Source organism: Miniopterus schreibersii (assembly GCF_964146895.1).
Source record: "Miniopterus schreibersii genome assembly, chromosome: 19".
NCBI lineage: Eukaryota > Metazoa > Chordata > Mammalia > Chiroptera > Miniopteridae > Miniopterus > Miniopterus schreibersii.
Genome location: NC_138119.1, coordinates 32,948,554 through 32,965,572, shown reverse-complemented (window position 1 = coordinate 32,965,572; position 17,019 = coordinate 32,948,554). Strand labels below are relative to the sequence as shown.

General features: G+C 45.2%; 1 protein-coding gene across 2 annotated transcripts; it reads left to right on the top strand.

Annotated features, from left to right (window-relative positions):
• The first annotated feature begins 2,030 nt into the window (after window positions 1-2,030).
• Window positions 2,031-16,478, top strand: SLAMF7 (SLAM family member 7). Of its 2 annotated transcripts, none has more exons than XM_081121445.1 (7): window positions 2,031-2,145; window positions 9,158-9,490; window positions 10,990-11,262; window positions 11,479-11,592; window positions 12,251-12,351; window positions 13,795-13,857; window positions 14,659-15,407. In XM_081121445.1, the coding sequence occupies exons 1-7, from the start codon at window positions 2,091-2,093 to the stop codon at window positions 14,725-14,727; spliced, it is 1,008 nt and encodes a 335-aa protein (XP_080977571.1). In that variant the 5' UTR covers window positions 2,031-2,090; the 3' UTR covers window positions 14,728-15,407. The 2 variants fall into 2 exon arrangements, with proteins under 2 accessions (XP_080977571.1, XP_080977570.1); XM_081121444.1 differs by having other exon boundaries at window positions 2,066-2,145; window positions 14,656-16,478.
• The last annotated feature ends 541 nt before the right edge of the window (window positions 16,479-17,019 follow it).

Genomic DNA, 17,019 nt, shown 5'->3' with positions numbered 1-17,019 from the left:
TAAAGTTTGCGGTAAAACTGTATTCTGGGTTAAGCCAGCAGCCTCATACATCGTTTTTACCACATGTCTTGATCGTATAATGTTTCTCTTGTGCTTGATTTAATATCATGTTTATTTTATAAATTTAGAGTAGCCAAAGTGCACAGTGCTTATAAGGTCTAAAGTGTACAGTAATGTCCTAGGCCTTTACATTCACTCACCACTAACTCGTCAACTCACCCTACAGGAGCAACTCCCAGTCCTACAAGCTCCATTTTTATCTTTTATACCATATTTTTATTGTACCTTTTCAATGCTAAGATATACTTAGATATACAAATACTTGCCATTCTGTTACAATTGTCTAAAATATTCAATATAGTAACATGATGTATAGGTTTGTAGCCTAAGAACAATAGGCTACACCATATAGCCTAGGTGCGTGGTGAGCCATACTATCTAGGTTTGTGTAAGTGCACGCTGTGATGTTAGAATAATGACAGAATTGTCTAATGGCATGTTTCTCAGAACCTATTCCTATTGTTTTTTGGTTTTGTTTTTTAAACATATCTTAATTGATTTCAGAGAGAGGAAGGGCGAGGGAGAGAGAGAAATGGAAACATCAGTGATGAGAGAGTCGTCATTGATCGGCTGCCTCCTGCACGGCCCCGACTGGGGACCGAGCCTGCAACTCTGGCATGTGCCCTGACCGGGAACCGAACCGCGATCTCCTGGATCCTAGGTCGATGCTCAACTGCTGAGACACGCCTGGCCGGGCCCTATCCATATTGTTAAGCAGTGCATGACTATAGTTGAATTTAGGTCTACCATTTATTATGTTTTCTATTTGTTCACTCTTTTTGGTTTCACCACCTTTCCTTTCTTTTTAAAAATTATTATTAGCCCGACTGGGAGTGGCTCAGTGGTTGAGTGTTGACCTGGGATCCAGGCGATCGGGGTTCGATTCCTGGTCAGGGCACATGCCCGGGTTGCGGGCTCGATTAATGACTCTCTCATCATTGATGTTTCTATCTCTCTCTCTCCCTCTCCTTTCCTCTCTCTGAAATCAATAAAGATTTTTTTTTAATTATTATTAATAGATTTTTTTAAAAATTCACTTTAATGTCTCTATTAACTTTTTAGCTATTCTTATTTGCTTTATTTTCTTAGTGGTTTCTTTTGATTTGCAACTTAAATATCCTTTTTTATGAAGTACCTATTTGAGTCTCTTGTCTATTGGGTTGTCTGCCTAATTCTTATTGATGTGTATGACTTTTTTTTTTTTTTAATCTTTATTGATTTCAAAGAGAGGAAAGGAGAGGGAGAGAAAGAGACAGAAACATCAATGATGAGTCATTGACCAGCTGCCTCCTGCACGCCCCTACTGGTGATCAAGCCCGCAACCCGGGCATGTGCCTTGACCAGGAATCAAACCCCAATCGCCTGGATCCTAGGTCAACGCTCAACCGCTGAGCCACACCCGGCTGGGCTGTGTATGACTTTATATATGGTGGATATAAGACTCTTGTGGAATAAGTGTATTACAAATACCTTCACCCACTATGTGGCTTGCCTTTTTAACTCTCATATGGTTTTTTTTTATTTAAAAAATGTTTTAATTTTGCTGTACTATATTCTAAGCCTTCATTTTTTCATCTGTAAAATAGAGATTATGATAGTATCTCACTCACAGAGTTGTTATGAGAATTAAATAGGAGAACGCGTGTACTCCTGGCACTTAGTGGCACTCAGTAAGTATTATTATTATTCCCAGTGCCACCCTTTTGTCCCCCCATCAGCCTTTCCATTTTCTGTTTTGAATCTGAGAGGTCATATGCTACAATAGGAAAGCCTGGCCATATGACCTTGACCACTTCCTAGCCTCTCCGAGCCTGTAAGTTTTTTATGTGTGAAATGGAGTTCAGTCACCCTTGGGTTCTTTCTAATGACTGTGTGTTACCAGTGGAAAAGAAAGAAGTTAGACCCGAGTCATCCTCATCCTCGTGACTCTCCTACTTCTTAAACGTCACTTGGGGAAGCCACCTGGGGAGGAAAGCGTGGTGCTCGGAGGGGAAGTGGTGCATTCGCACAGCTGGCCTCAGGAGAGCAGCATGCCCGGCTCCCTCGTGAGCTGCACCCTCATCGCGCTCCTCGCCCAGCTCGCAGGTGAGTCCAGCCAGACCCTGCTCCCCTGCCTGCCTGCCCTGTTACCCCGTTAGGAGGGGTAGCTCCAGGTCCCGGGTCCCCCCAGGAGGCTCTGCTCCCTTACCTAATATTGCTTTTTATACCCTGTGATCTCTGAATCACAGGGGGCAGAAAGAGACTGAAGGGAGAGGAGTGACTCTGGGGGCTGACTCCCCTCTGAGTGTCTTAGGGAAGGAAGGGCTGAAAGCAGAGGTGTTGGGTATCGGGAAGACCTGTATTCTAATCACAATTTCTGTGACAAATTAGATGAAGAATGTCATCTTCCCTGGACCTTAGCCCTCCCTCCCTTTGAGGACACCTTTAAAAACAAAATGATATCATTCAGGTGTATGTTTATTTTTTTTCAGAAATAGGTATTTAGCCCTGGCCGGTGTTGCTCAGTGGTTAGAGTGTTAGCCCAGGCATGGAGGGGTCGAAGGTTCCATTCCCAGTCAAGAGTACATACCTGGGTTGCGGGTTCAATCCCTGGCCCATGCAGGAGGAAACCAATCTATATGCCTCTCTCAAATTGATGTTTCTCTCTTTCTCTCCCTCCCTCCTTTTCGCTCTCTAAAAATCAGTGGGGAAAATGTCCTCAGGTGAGAATTAACAAAAAATATTTATTTATTTATTCATTTATTTAAAATATTTTCTTTGAATACATTTATGAGATACATTAGTTGTAGATTTTTAAATGATTATGTAAAATAATTACATTGGTGAAAGAAAACATTTGAATTCTATCTCTTAACCCAAGCAATTTTGTCGGTTGGTTTTGTTAACCCTCACCGGAGGATTTTAGAGAGAGTGGAAGGAAGGGAGGGGAGAGAAAGAGGAGGTCAACGTGAGATTGATTGGTTGTCTTGCACACGCTCAAACCTGTAACCCAGGTATAGTCAACCTGGAATCAAATCCGCGACTTCAGTGCCCAGGCTGATGCTCTAACCACTGTGCCATATAGGCCAGGGCTTAACCCAAGCAATTTCATCAGTTTCTATGTAGGAAACGAACTCATATTGTAGGTACTTTATGTTTAATGCCATGAAGGACTGGAAACTTCTTCCACCTGTCACAGCACTCTAGTCTGAACATTTGGCTCTCCTCAGGGATCTCAGAACAGAACAGGAGCTCCATAAGTTAGGAATATATCTCCGGTCATGAAACTCCCGGGGTACCTCCATGGAGCTCTCCTCTGAGGATCTGGCATGACTGATTTGCTCACATGTGCCCCAGGCCTGCCTGAAGTGATCTGCCCAAGGCCACACAGCCGGTCAGCGCTCCAGTGCTTCCTTCCCCGCCACCTGGCCTCACCAACTGTTCAGCTTGTATTTTCAGTGTGTGCTTGTTCTAAGCTGTTGGTCCTAAAATAAGTTCTCACCTTATTTGGTGATTAGTGTGAAACCTGGAGACGGTGAAGTGGGGGAGGAGGTGGCAGGAACCCACCCTAAACCTGAACTGTGGGCAGCAGGGCACAAGTGTGTGCTGTGCTCCAGGAGGCTGTGGGCAGCCTGTGTGGTACACTTCTCGTGACTGAAGCAGATCCACGCCTGTCCTAGAGCCTCCAGTGGGCAGGACAATGGGAGCAGCACCAGCCCTGGATGAGGGCTCTTGGGCTTGACTTAGTAGCTATAGTCTGTGGGTGAGCTGCTCAGTCTCTGAACCTTGGTCTTCATGAGTACATAACAAAAAAAATGAAACCCAATGTGAAGAAGTATTGTGGTGTTTTAAATGAGATATCAAGGGCAAAACAATGATAATAATTATCATTTATTAAGCCTCTCCTACTTCTAAGACATTTTTCATACAACCTCCTCACAAGTCTATAAGTTATCATGACCCCTGATTTATGGATGAAAAAACTTAGGCTCAGCGATGTCAAGATGTCTTGGACAAAATTATCCAGCTAGTAACAGGGAGAGCAGAGACTGAGTTCACACCAACCTGCCTAACACAGTACCTGACACCAGAGAAGTGCTCAGTAAATGCATATTCAGCCTGACTCTTCCCAGGAGAACTAGTTGTGATTCCTTCCCCCTCCAGGTTTATGAGGCCAAGGTAGGGTCTAGAAATGCCCAAGAAGAGCAAGTAACTCTGTTTCTAGAATGTGTACGCACCAATAGGGACCCCCCCATGGCCAAGTTAAGAGGGACCAATGAGCAGCTCTGTGGCCTCAGTATTCTCATCTGGAAAATGGGCACAATAACCTGTTCCCCCCTCAAAGATTTTGTGATGATTAAATGAAAGAGGAAGGTTGAGGAGACAAGCAACAAAGGGAAATAGAAAAAAGTGGGTAAGGGGGAATTGGGAGGGTGTTGGAAAGGACCAGGACAGACAAGAAGAAGGAGGCATGAGATGAGTGAGGGGCAGAGCAGTAGAGAGCTTGGGTGTGAACGCTGTTAGGGTTAGGGTTGGAGGGGAAGCAAACATGTGAGATGAATTGGGAGGTTTGCAAGCCTCTGCTCCATGTTCAGATGGTCCCTGACTTATGATGGTTCAACTTGCTATTTTTCAACTTTATGGTGGTGTGCACCAGTAGAAATCACACTTCAGATTTTGAATTTTGATCTTTTCCCAGGCTAGTGATAAGCAATACGATGCTCTGTCATGATGCTGGGCCACGGCAGCTAGCTGTAGCTTCCAGTCAGTCACGTGACCATGACCGTTCTTTACAGTGTACTGTGTTGCCAATGTTTTTTAGACGTTGGGTTTTGTGTTTTCACACCTCACAATGTCTACAAAATGCTCATCTTTGTTTCCTGCTTCCGGTGAGAAAAGGAAGGCAATTAGCCTTGAGAAGAAGTATCTTGAGATGAAACTCAATAAAATTGCTCAACTGTAGGCTGATATAAGTATTCTGAGCATGTTTAAGGTAGGCTAGACTGATGTTCGATAGGTGAGTATATTAAACGCATTTTTGACTTTACGATATTTTTAACTTGTGATGGTTTTATTAGGCCAACTCCACTATAAGCCAAGGGGCATCTGTACATGGCACTGATTTAAAACGCTCTTTCCAGGTTATATTTGTTAAAGAGAAGTTGGGTAAAGAGCGGTAGTTTCCAAAATCTTTTTGTTTTAAGCAGTGGTTTCTTTCTATGAAGAGAACCCTTGCAGAGAAACAAACAAGAAAATGAACTCCAATGTGCAGAGCTGAAACCTCTCTAATGGATGGGCAGTTCCCATCTCTGCCCAGCCATCCCCTTTCTGCCCCCCACCCTCTCAGCCCCTCAGAAATACATTGAGGCACTGCTGCGTATTTCAAGGGTGGCGGGGTCATGGCTTGGGAAACCATGCCTTAGGAGCCCTGGTTCTTAATCTTGGTCTTCCAGAGACTTGAAAAGTCATATACCCCTCGGGACGTCAGTCTCCTCACTTATAAAATGGAACTGGACTAAGTAATCCCTAAGATTCCTCCCAGCTCCAAGATACTCTGGTCCTTGGCTTCCATGAGGAGGGTGCCATGACGTGGTGATGAGTTCTGATGGGGACACTGAGTACTAACAGAGGTGCTCAGGGACTGGGCTGGCAAGCGAGAGGTGGGCTTCACACAGTCCCCCAGCCTGAGGCCTTTCTGAGTCAGCATCCCTTGATTCTGGCTGTACTGATGAGACTCCTTTCTAATTGGGCTCCCTCCCTCCACTCAATTCCTGAGCCTTGGGGGAACAAGTTAAGGGGTGGAGGTGATAAGCCAAAGTAAAGGGAGGTAACAAAGGGGAGGAGGTGTTGTCCCTTTCGGTTGTGGAGGACATCTTAAAGCTGACTCTTCTGATACCAAAAACATCTGTGTCTTGGCTAGAGCAGAAGGCAGAGTATCTCCTGCCCAGCTCCCTTAATCTCCAAAGGCAGGTTGGCAGAGAATATTCGCTGATATTCCCTGCATGGTGTGAAGTAGGCAGTGACTGGTCTACAGGCATTAGGTTCCAGACCACCTTCTGAGAAGCTTGCCTTGCCAAGGAGGAAGGTGCCATGACAAGGGGCACTGAGTACTGACAACTGGGCTGGCAAGTGGGGGGTGGGCTTTAAACCTACCTTCCCAAAGAAGTTTGGGGAAACCTGTTTTTCAGTTTTAGCCATCCTTATGAAAATGAGACAAAAAATGGGAAGTGTTCGGAAGGTCTGTTCCTTATAACACGACCTCCCGCCCTTCTTCCTCCCTCCCACCTCGCTGCAGACTGCTCTGTACATCTCCAAATGCTCTCAGATCCGTATTCGCACTTCACCCTCACCTGAATCCTGACAAATAAAGGTAGTTATGTTCCCCCTGGGGAAAGCTGAGAACACCGAATCTCAAAGTGGTAAGCGCCGCGGCAGCAGTGGAAAGAACGCAGGCGCTGAGACAGAGGAACTAACTAGCTTCCCATCCCACTTCTGTCATTTTCCAGTTTGGGAACTTGGGAAAGTCGCTTAGCATCTTGGAGCCCCCGTGTCCTCATCTATAAAGTGGAGCTTCACCTCTATCTCATGGAATTGCTTTGAGGATCAAGAAAGATAATGCCCATTAAACTAGTGATACCATGAGTTTGTTGCTGGAGTTACTGAAGGATCCAGATTGAAACCCAGCTCTCCTGATTTCCAGTTAGGCCAGAGCTCTAAATCTTTCCCATCCCTCCATGCTGCTTGGCAGAAGTCATCTCCCCCCTCCCTGGGTGGGACCCCAAACCCTATCACCAGGCGATCTGGAACCAAATGCCTATACACATTGGCTAATTCACAGCAAGATGCTATGTCCAATCACCATCCTGGGGAATATCTCCTTCTGAAGAATTTAAAGCAAAAAATAAATTACTGGTGGATTTTTACTGGGTGTGTGAGACTTCCTCAGGGAAGGGCTTCCAGCTAGGCTTTATGGGCCCTGGATAAGGTTAAGTAAGCAGAGAGAATGGTAGAGCACAAACAAGAGCTTGTGAGGTAGGAGGTAAATGGGATCAGGTGGGGAAAAAGGACTGGCTGCTTGTCTGGTGGTAGTAAGTGGGTGGCAGTTCTGGGCTCCCTATCTTCTCACAGCATCATATGCTCATCCTGGCCTTAGAGCAAAAGTCCTGGGCTTCTCTTAGATACAGTCAACCCAGGTCATGTGATACCCCGGGATTAATTGCCATGCCTGAGGAAGGCTACCACATGAGCTGGGAGCCTGCCATTCTTACCCAAACCACCTGGATGCAACAGAATGAGGAAGGGGTGAAATGGATGCAAAGGAGGCAAGTTACACCATTCACTGCACTGATCTAGGTGGGAGGGTAGATGAGTCTCCTGGGGCCAACTCTTCCCGGTCTTATAGATGGGCGTTAGTACCGACGTATTCTCTAGAGTCAGCTGATCCCACAGATCATGTTAAGTCTCCCCCATTGTATGTTCCCCAAGTACCCGTTTCTCCCCCTTTTATAACACATGGACTTGTTTGATGCCAATCTCATCTCCCAACCCCATGAGTGCAAGGATCATGACTGACTTGCCCCCCAGTTACATCCTCAGCTCCTAAACAGTGCCTGGCACAAATATGGAACCAAATAAATTCTTGTTGAAGAAAGGAATGGCTGAAGGAGAAAAGCATGACCTACCTAGACATGGTAAAACTCTAGGGGGTCTCACCTTCAGGCCAAGAAGCCATCTTAAGAAGGGGAAATGCAATTCAGTCTCCGCAACTGAGAGGAGAAGTCTTTTGTTCCTACATCCCTTTTCAGTCAACTGGGAAGAGAAAACAAAAGTTGTTGGAGCCCACCAACACTTCCCGAAGCTTCTGAACTCACATTTAGGGAGTGGCACGGAGCTGCTTTCTTCTTTCATGACGCCTCTTCCCCACCCTGAAGATACAACTAAGATAGAACCATGCACACCATCTAGGCTCATGCTGGCAATATCCACTGTCATCCTCCAGTTTCATTCTAACTAGTTATTATAAATTTGGAGGCATTTTCTTATATCACCACATAATTCACAATTTCTGACATTTACCCTGAGAATATAGCACCACATGTGCGAAGCGAAAAGAATAATTGTTTAGAGCTTAAATGCGGGCACACATGCTAAAACGCTAAAGCCACATTCTTGCAGTTTTGTCCCCACACTGACTTAAGCATCTCCCTAAAACCTCATGTGAAAACAAAATTACTCAAAGTTTCCCTAAATTCAAGAGTTATACCTACTTGAGGGCAAGTGGTGCCCAACGTTTATTTAACTGCAAAATATTAACTCCTTCCATCTCTGTGGTTGAAGTGAAAGAATAAATGCATTAACTGATCCATCAATAACTCAAAATACAGCTGATTTCACCTGTAACATTTACTGGGGCTACTTTAATACCCCTTGAGGTGATCAGCGAGCAACTGAAAAACCATCCTACCTTAGTATTAAGGAAGCTGGGAGAGAAGTTTTTTTTGAAAATCAGATTCCTTAACAGAATGGTTTGATAAAGGCCTGCGGGACTCAAAGAATATATTCACTGACTCATCAGTTATAGGGGAATCTAAAAGGCATTTACCCAGATAGATAAACCAGGACTTTTGAAAGTAAATTTAGCAGAAAAGTTGGTCAAGAACCCAGACCTGTAATCAAGGGGACAGGTCAACATTTGGTAGCATCAGATTCTCTTATTCAGAAGTCCCGGGAGATTTCTAAGCTATCACTGTCCTTAGGAACTTACGGCTCACCTCGCAATGTTTTCATCTGTGCTTGAAAACCACGGCCCCATGTCAGGCAGGCTGCTCCGTCCTCCCCTGCATCTAAATCAGCTCTCCCAAGAGCAAGAGGGCAGGGACTCGAACAGTAACCTCCCACGTGTCTCTGGGAGCGCAGCAGGTTCACCTGCAGTCACTCCTTTCAGGAAGGAATTCTGACCTCAGTGCCTTCATGTGAGTGAGGTTCCAAAGGGTTTCCCAGGAGCTGGTTTGTTTGAACTGAGAGGGTTTCTTGGGACTTTCCTAGAACCCCAAGGGGGTGAGTAATTGGTGGAAAAGGCAGAGACTCACACTTATTTTATGATTCTCTGTTTCTACAGGGCAAGCAGCCTCTGGATCCCTGAAGGAGCTGGTTGGTGCCCTTGGTGGATCTGTGATTTTCCCTCTGGCACACTCAGTAAATCAGATTGACAGCATTGTCTGGTTCTTTAACCAAACTATTCTTGTCACCATACAGCCAAAAGTGGCAAGCAAACTAAACAATATCATAGTGATTCAAAATCATAATGAGAACAGGGTAGAGTTCCCACATGGAAGCTACTCCCTGAAGCTCAGCAAACTGAGAAAGAATGACTCTGGTGCCTATCGTGTGTTCATATACAGCTCCTCCCACAAGGATCCCTTCACCCAGGAGTATGGGCTGAGAGTCTATGGTGAGTACAGTCAGTTCCAAAGGTGGATGACTGCCTAATATTGGAGATGTTTGAGCAAAGGCAGGATAAACACTTGGCAAGAATGTGGAAGATGGAACTCCTGCATGGATAAAGTAGATGTAGCTGACCCCTGAGATCCCTCCCCTACTCTGAGATTCTATAAGACGCAGCAGATGGGTGAAATGAGAAATAGCAATCACATAGGTCAAATGCGGACTTCCTTATTTACTAGTTGCATGGTCTTAGCAAGTTACTTAACCTCTGCGAAACTTAGTTTCCATAACTGTAACGGGGAGGAAAGCGATACCTATCTTAGAAAGATATCAGGTATAAACATCAATCACCCCTCTTCCCCTACACATTCCAATCAATGGAGAAATAGACACAAGAATTGGAAGGAAGATAAAAAATAGCTTTATTTTGCCCTGCCTGGGTGGCTCAGTTGGTTGGAGCATCACCCATACACCAAAAGGTTGTGGGTTCGATTCCCAGCCAGGGCACATACCTAGATTGTGGGTTCGATCCCCAGTTGGAGCATGTACTAGAGGCAACTGATTGATGTTTCTCTCTCTCTCTCTCTCTCTCTCTCTCTCTCGCTCTCTCTCTTTCTCTCTCTCTCTCTAAAAATCAATAAAAACATATCGTTTGGTGAGGATTATAAAAATAAAAATAAAGCTTTATTTTTTCTTTTAAAGCAAGATAGGAGAAATATTTTTCCCCAAGTCTAGACCTTGAAGTCATTCAAGAAAGATAAATTTACAAAACAATTATTCAACCAGCTATAAGAATAGCTGCCTCACTCACTGAGATGCAATATCACGGGCACCAGGAGACCCCCCCTGGGTTTGCTTGTAGGAGGTAGGCCATTCACCTTGATCCAGGTGTGTCCGCCATCTATACATAGTTGAAGGGAAGAGAAGGCGTGCATTCTGCAGGCAAACTAGCTAGGGGGAGAGCAAAAGGGCAAACCACATTTTGCAACAATTTGAGCAGCTCAAACCCACAAGTAGAGAAATGTAGGTGATAAAAGTCAGACTCTCCCCATCTCAGCAATGAACCAATTACTCATTCTCTGAGGGACAAGTAAGGAGGGGACCAGAAGTGTTATTTGTCCGGAAGAGTTAAGTGGAAGTCTCTTCAAAGAAGCCTAAGGACATGGAAATGGGGAGCCTCTAAGAAAGATAAAAGTAGCTAACATCTAAAATACATTTAACACAGTGTTTGCCATATGGCTGTGCTTAGTAAATGGCAACTGCATTCTTGTTGAATTGTTATTATTTATGTTACTATTGCAGTTGTCGTTGCTATACAGCTGTGGGCAAGCAAACCTAGATAGTTCTCTTTTCCAGATAAGAATGAGAATTCTGCTCTAAATTGCTGCTCTGCTCTACTCTGCAGCACCTCGAAGAGGTTCAGGTCCATGGTTTATAAGAATAATTCAGAAAAAGGAGGGATATAGGCATAGTTTCCACCCTTGGTTGTCCATTTCTCTTTTATAGAGCACCTATCAAAGCCCAAAATCACCTTGGGTCTGCAGAACAATAAAAATGGCACCTGTGTGACCAACCTGACATGCTCCATGGAACAGGGAGGAGAGGATGTGACTTACAGCTGGAAGGCCATGGGGCAGACAACCAACGAGTCCCATAATGGCCCCATCCTTCCCATATCCTGGAGGCTGGGGGGAAAAGACAGGACCTTCATCTGCATGGCGAGAAACCCCATTAGCAGCAACGCTTCAGACCCCATCTTTGCCTGGAAGCTCTGTGAAGGTGACTGTCTCTCCTCTTTCTCTAGGAGCCTGTAGTCTCAGGAGCTATACCTTCTTCCGCTCCTGGTCCCCATGGGAATGGGCCCCGTGTAAAAACTGGAGGCCCCTGGGAAGTCACCAGACTGGGAGAAAAGTAGCAGTTGCTCTAAAAGTTGGGTCATTTTCCTTAGCTGACTCTTCTTCCTTCCCTGTGCCTCCACCCATTCTCTCCTTAAAGGTGCCGTGGGTAACCTAGATGTCACGGTCCTGAGCCTCCTGTGTACATCCTTACTGTTCAGTGTCCTTGTGCTGGTGCCAATTGCTTTGATTAGGTTGAGACAAAGAGGAAAAGGTAGGCATGTACCATTTTTGTCTTCACGCTCATTCACGCACTTTCTCCCTCATTAATTCTACAAAACAGGCTAACTGGTGTTAGGCATAAGGATGCCCGAAGGAGACCACTATTGGCCTGCATTCCTTAGTTCTGGAGTAGAGAGAGTGCTTGAGTCCTTCACTTCTCTCCTAAGGCCAGGGTCCTTCCAATCTCTCTTTAGTGCCCACCCCTTTCAGAGTTTGGGAAGTAAAATCCTGGGATTTTCCTGGGGTTAGCACTAAAAGTCCCATGCCCCACCCTAGCCAGTTTTTCTCAGTGGTTAGAGCATCGGCCCACGGACTGAAGGGTCCCACGTTTGATTCCGGCCAAGGACACATACCTCGGTTGCAGGCTTGATCCCCGGCCCTGGTCACGGCGCATGCGGGAGGCAACCAATCGATGTGTCTCTCTCATCCTGATGTTTCTTTCTCTCTCTCTCTCTCCCCCTTCCACTCTGAAAAGCAATGGAAAAAATATCCTCAGTAAGAATTTTTTTTAAAAAGTCCCATGCCCTGGAAAACCCTCTAAACCAGTACAGTTGTTCACCCTAAGTATGTTGTCAGATGGGGTGGTGAGCCAATGTGGGTGGTGAGTGGAAGGTGGGGCCAGCTCTGATTCCCTTCCAACTTGGTTGTAGAGTCCATTGAGGAGAAGAAGAGAGTGGACGCTCGTCAGGAAGTCCTTAACTGCTACCCCCCTTCTGGAGAGACAGTGTATGATAGCATCTCTAGCGTTAATGTGAGTCCATTCCCATCTTCCCTGGGACCTTACCCTTCTCTCTGAGGCCCTTCTTGTTTGAGATTTTCCCATGGATTTGGACAACATGGGAGATGAGGGTACATAGCCCTTGAAACCCCATGCTCCTGCGTCTCCCCTGAGTCTTTGTGGATTCTTTCTTATGCAGATGTTGGTGACCTCTGGTCACCTGGTCTAATCCAACTAGCAATGCTCACGCTGTGATCTGTGGAATCACACCTGCCCTCCACAGTGCAAAACAGCCCGGTTCCTTTCCCATATAGGACAACAGGTAGAGCAGTATGGTTTTGTCATGATGTTTGAGTTGTGGTGCCAGCAGACTGGACTTAGAGATGCCATTTTCTCTGAGGCAACTCAAGAAGCCATCAGGAAAGGACTCAGAGGGTGCACTGTGGCTCTGGGCCCACACTCAAGGCTTTGGCCCAAGGGTGGGTCACCAAGCTGAAGTAAATGAACACAAGGTTAATCCAAAGGAAACTCTTTGAAAAGAAGAGTATAAAGATAAAATTTTTAAAAAGCTAAATAAACAGGCAATCTGGAGACATGAACTATGTAGACAACTTTAAAAGTTCCCCCAGGAACAATCATTGTAGTCCAGGCAAGACTAGCTCCTTAAAGGTCATAGAGCGCTTTCCCACATAGGCTTATTTAATAAAATAAAAAAATTTAAAAAAAAATATTTTAAAGCCTCAAAATCCAAATTTTACTCCAGCCTCCTACTCTTATCTACAACTTTTCCAAGAGGAGATATTACGTTTCCTCTTTGAAGTTAGTATCCTGTGAGCCCCTTTCTTCTTTTAGGGAGACTGCTCTGTGCTCCGCTCAACCTGACTTCTGTCAAATTGAGGACTTTATGGTTCATTCCCCCTCCCCTTCCCCCACTCAAACACGTTCCCAGGAGACCATGGGACTGAATGTCCTGGACGTTCAGGAATCAACTTCATCAACCCAGGATATTTTTCCTCAGCCTGGAAGGAGCTTTTGTTATTGCTAGTATTGCTGTTTTGCTTTGTTCGGTCCCATCAGTCATCCTTGCTGACTGGTCCCAAAGGCCCTTTCGACTTATGGAAAAGTTTATTTGCAACATTAGCAATATTACTTCAAATTATCCTTTAATTACCTTGGAGGCTCATAGCTCATGGGACTTATATATTTTATATATTTTTAAGTTCACTTAAACACAACACAGTTTTAAAATAATTTAATTATTTCTTTAAACAAGTTATTAATAATTATAACAACAATCATCAAGAGCATTTCCCACTATCCATTCCTGTTCCAGAACCCTCTGTCCCTCTTGCTTTCCCCTCTCATCTCTACTTTCCTTTCTTCGGATTCTAGGCATCTCTTTGGCCTTGTTTATGTGACCCAGGGGGTGGATGATGATTTCTTTTTGTTTGTTCGTTTGTTTTTGGCTTTTTAAAGAAAACTATTCCAGAGGAAAATTCCGTAAACACGCTTTATTCCACGGTGCAAGTACCCAAACAGGTAAGAAGCATTGGAGGTTAGTTTCATCTTAGTTGTTTTATCGCTTTTTCTAGTTCAAGCTTAGTTTAAAAATGTTGGGGCCCCAGGGATGTCATGTTTCCTGGCCTGGAATTAGAAGTTCCCCAGGATGTCCCCATTTTCTTTGATTAGGATTACATAGACCCTAGAGAATAGAAGAGAACTGTGTTTTGGGAGTCAAATGGGAGTAATGCGGAACAGGGTAGGAGCGCGGTTCTAGGTAAGAGTGACAGGAAAGTCAGCAGGATCCTGACTGAGGTCATGGCTAGGCTGTGCCTGGGAGGGGAGGGATGACTGTGAAGGAGACTCCAGCTTGCTTCTGAGCCACCAGTAGACTGGAAGCAGGAGAGATTTCCTTTTCTTTTCCTATGATACATCTGGTTCACACACTCCCGAGTCTAACTACTAAGGTAGTAAGCTTTAAAGTACATTCCTTCACAGATCACACTTGGCAGAAACAGGGATACCTCCTGTCCCGCTCCCCCAACCCAACCAGATCATAAAAGCTGAGAATGGCTACAGCAGTTTACTTAGTAAAAGGGAAGGTTGGCTCTGAGGGGTTATTGGAAGGAAAGTTCAGTTCATTAAGCATTCAACAAGATGAGTGGGTGTTGACCTTAAGGCATAGCTTCTTTAATGTCAGAGTGATTAAACAATGGGAGCAAGCACAGTGGGAGGCTTGGGTTAGCCTTAGCGATAGTGTCTGAGATGGAGGGGCCGCCTGAAAGGGAAACAGAGGCCTGCCTGTCTTCAGCATGCTGTATTCTTGTGTTTGCTTAGCAGATGGAGAAACCCACATCGCCCACATCGCCAGACACACCAAAGCCATTTACCTTTGAGAATATCATCTAACAGCAGTGCACTCCCTGTCTCATCCCAAAGGAAACAGTCAAAAACATTCACTGACTTGGCCAGAAATATTGAGGAAAAATGAAGAACATTGACTTCCTTCCAGGAAAACTATCCATTTGATCCCGTTGTAATAAAGAGCAAAGGGGAGGCCAAATATTATAGGCATGTTATTTGGGCAGCTTCACCAGGAAGCTAAAGTTTTGTGCTCCCCAGGGGAGCCACCCGTTAGTCCCTGCAGATCGCTGGGGGAAGGGACTGGACAGGGAGGAGAATAGATGGATGCCCAATAAATGGGCATGACAAGCGGAAGGTTCTTGCTGTCGGTCACACCTGGGAACAGGTCAGTGGCCAGAATAGGTGTGGCCACTGCAAGGACATGAACCTTGGGATATTTAATTCCCTGAACAAAGAACTTCGCTCTCTTGGTTGCTTTTGGTATGTCGTGCTTGACTTCTGGCTTGCAGGGCTCTCTCGCTCCTGCTTCCTGTATTTGCCCCCAGGGCCCACAGCCATGTGGACCCCGCACACAAAGACCAATGGACTGTAACTAGCTTGATGCTGAACAGGACCCAGCCCCAACATGGAACTGAAGCCCAAGCTACGTTTCTTCTGTGACTGGAGTGGGACCTTGCAGACCAAGGGATGTAATTCCACACAAATAAAAAATCACTCATCCTCCCATGCGGGCCTCAGAAAATTCTATTTTTTGAGATATCACAAGGACCCCATCCCCAGCACCCAGTGGGGAAGAGGACACCTCAATTTCCTCTATAACACTTTATGCTCCTTCAGATTTAAGAGTTCTTAATTCTTCCCACTGCTGAGAAATATCCTCAAACCCGGAATGTGTAATTATGTCTTCCTAGATATGTGATTGTGAATTCATCAGCCAAACCCAAGCAAGGCGCTTAGAAGTATCTCTGTTGAAATGTAAGTACAGTGTCACACGAATGATGGCTTCATCCCAGGGCTTGGAGATCAGGAACATTCCAAGGGTCTGGTTGTCAAGAGGGCAAAAACGTAGGAACAGCAGATGTCCTCAGCAGAAGCAGACATAGCAGCCAGAAACAGATTTATTAACCAGCTCATTAACGACGTGCCTCGCACTGTGCTGAGCTTATACTGGTTTTGGCCAGTTATACCTTATGCTCTCGTGAAATTGGTCCTTCATGAGCTATTTCTGAGGGTAATCACAGTAGGCCTGACCACGGATCCCCAACACCCAGGGAGTTGGGCATGGGTCCACAGGACTTGGGGGTCAAAGGGCACAAGGACAGAAAAGCCAGGTTGAAGACTGGGTGTAGCTGGATGGAAACTCAGAAGTGTGCCTGAAGGATGTGGAGAGAAGGGAACCCTCACGCACTGCTGGTGGGAACGCAGACCGGTGCAGCCGCTGTGGAAAGCAGTATGAAGTGTCCTCAAAAAATTAAAAACGGAGCTGCCTTTTGACCCAGTGATCCCGCTTCCAGGAATATATTAGAAGAAACCTGAAACACTAATTTGAAAGAACTGTGGAATAAAAGGGGCCACATACTAAACCTGATAAGCTGTGGGGAGGCCTGCATGGTGGCCTTACAAGCTCAGAGGCCTAACGTAACCACATGGGATGGTCTGAAATGAAAACTTCTTAACTGAAAGCAGTTTATGTCAGGTAGTCACGTCCTAGGCTAGAATCTCCCCTGACAAAGGTCAATGTTCACCTTAACTAAGTCTGTCTGTTGTCTTTTTGCATCTAGAATAAAATACCTGATAAACATGCCTTTGCAAAAACAAAGTAATTTCCCTTTTTTCTAGATCCCTTCAAGCACAGGCACCCACAGAGCAGAGCTGGACAGGCACTCACAAATCCCCTCATTGTCATTGTTATCATATTAATTATTGACTGTTAACTATCCTGCACCCACCTAAAAGAAGTGAGTGTCTAGCATTTTACTTTTTATCCGATCCCAGAGGTTTCCCCCTCACTCCTGCTTTGCTTTCCCCTCCTCCCTAATCCATCACCAATGGATTTCATGTAACCCACTTATGTCTCCCCCTTTGACTGTAATCTATAAAGCAAGGTGCAAAACTGCCATCCTCTGGAGCATTATCTCAACCCGTTGAGGTTTTGGCTTCCCGGAAATTGTCGACATTTTGCCTCAAGTAAACTCACAAAAATTCTTCATAGGTTTGAATGATTTCTTACGTTAACAAAGGGAAGACTAGATATAGACATGCCATTTATATAACTTTGCCAAAAGCTGCATTTAACACTTTCCAAGTCTGTTTCCTGCTGATCGATGAGGGAAGGGA

Coding starts and splice junctions, on each gene's coding strand:
- SLAMF7 (XM_081121444.1), top strand. CDS start 2,091: ATGCCCGGCTCCCTCGTGAGCTGCACCCTCATCGCGCTCCTCGCCCAG. Junction 12,352..13,794: donor ATAGCATCTCTAGCGTTAAT/GTGAGTCCATTC, acceptor GGCTTTTTAAAG/AAAACTATTCCAGAGGAAAA. Junction 13,858..14,655: donor CGGTGCAAGTACCCAAACAG/GTAAGAAGCATT, acceptor GTGTTTGCTTAG/CAGATGGAGAAACCCACATC.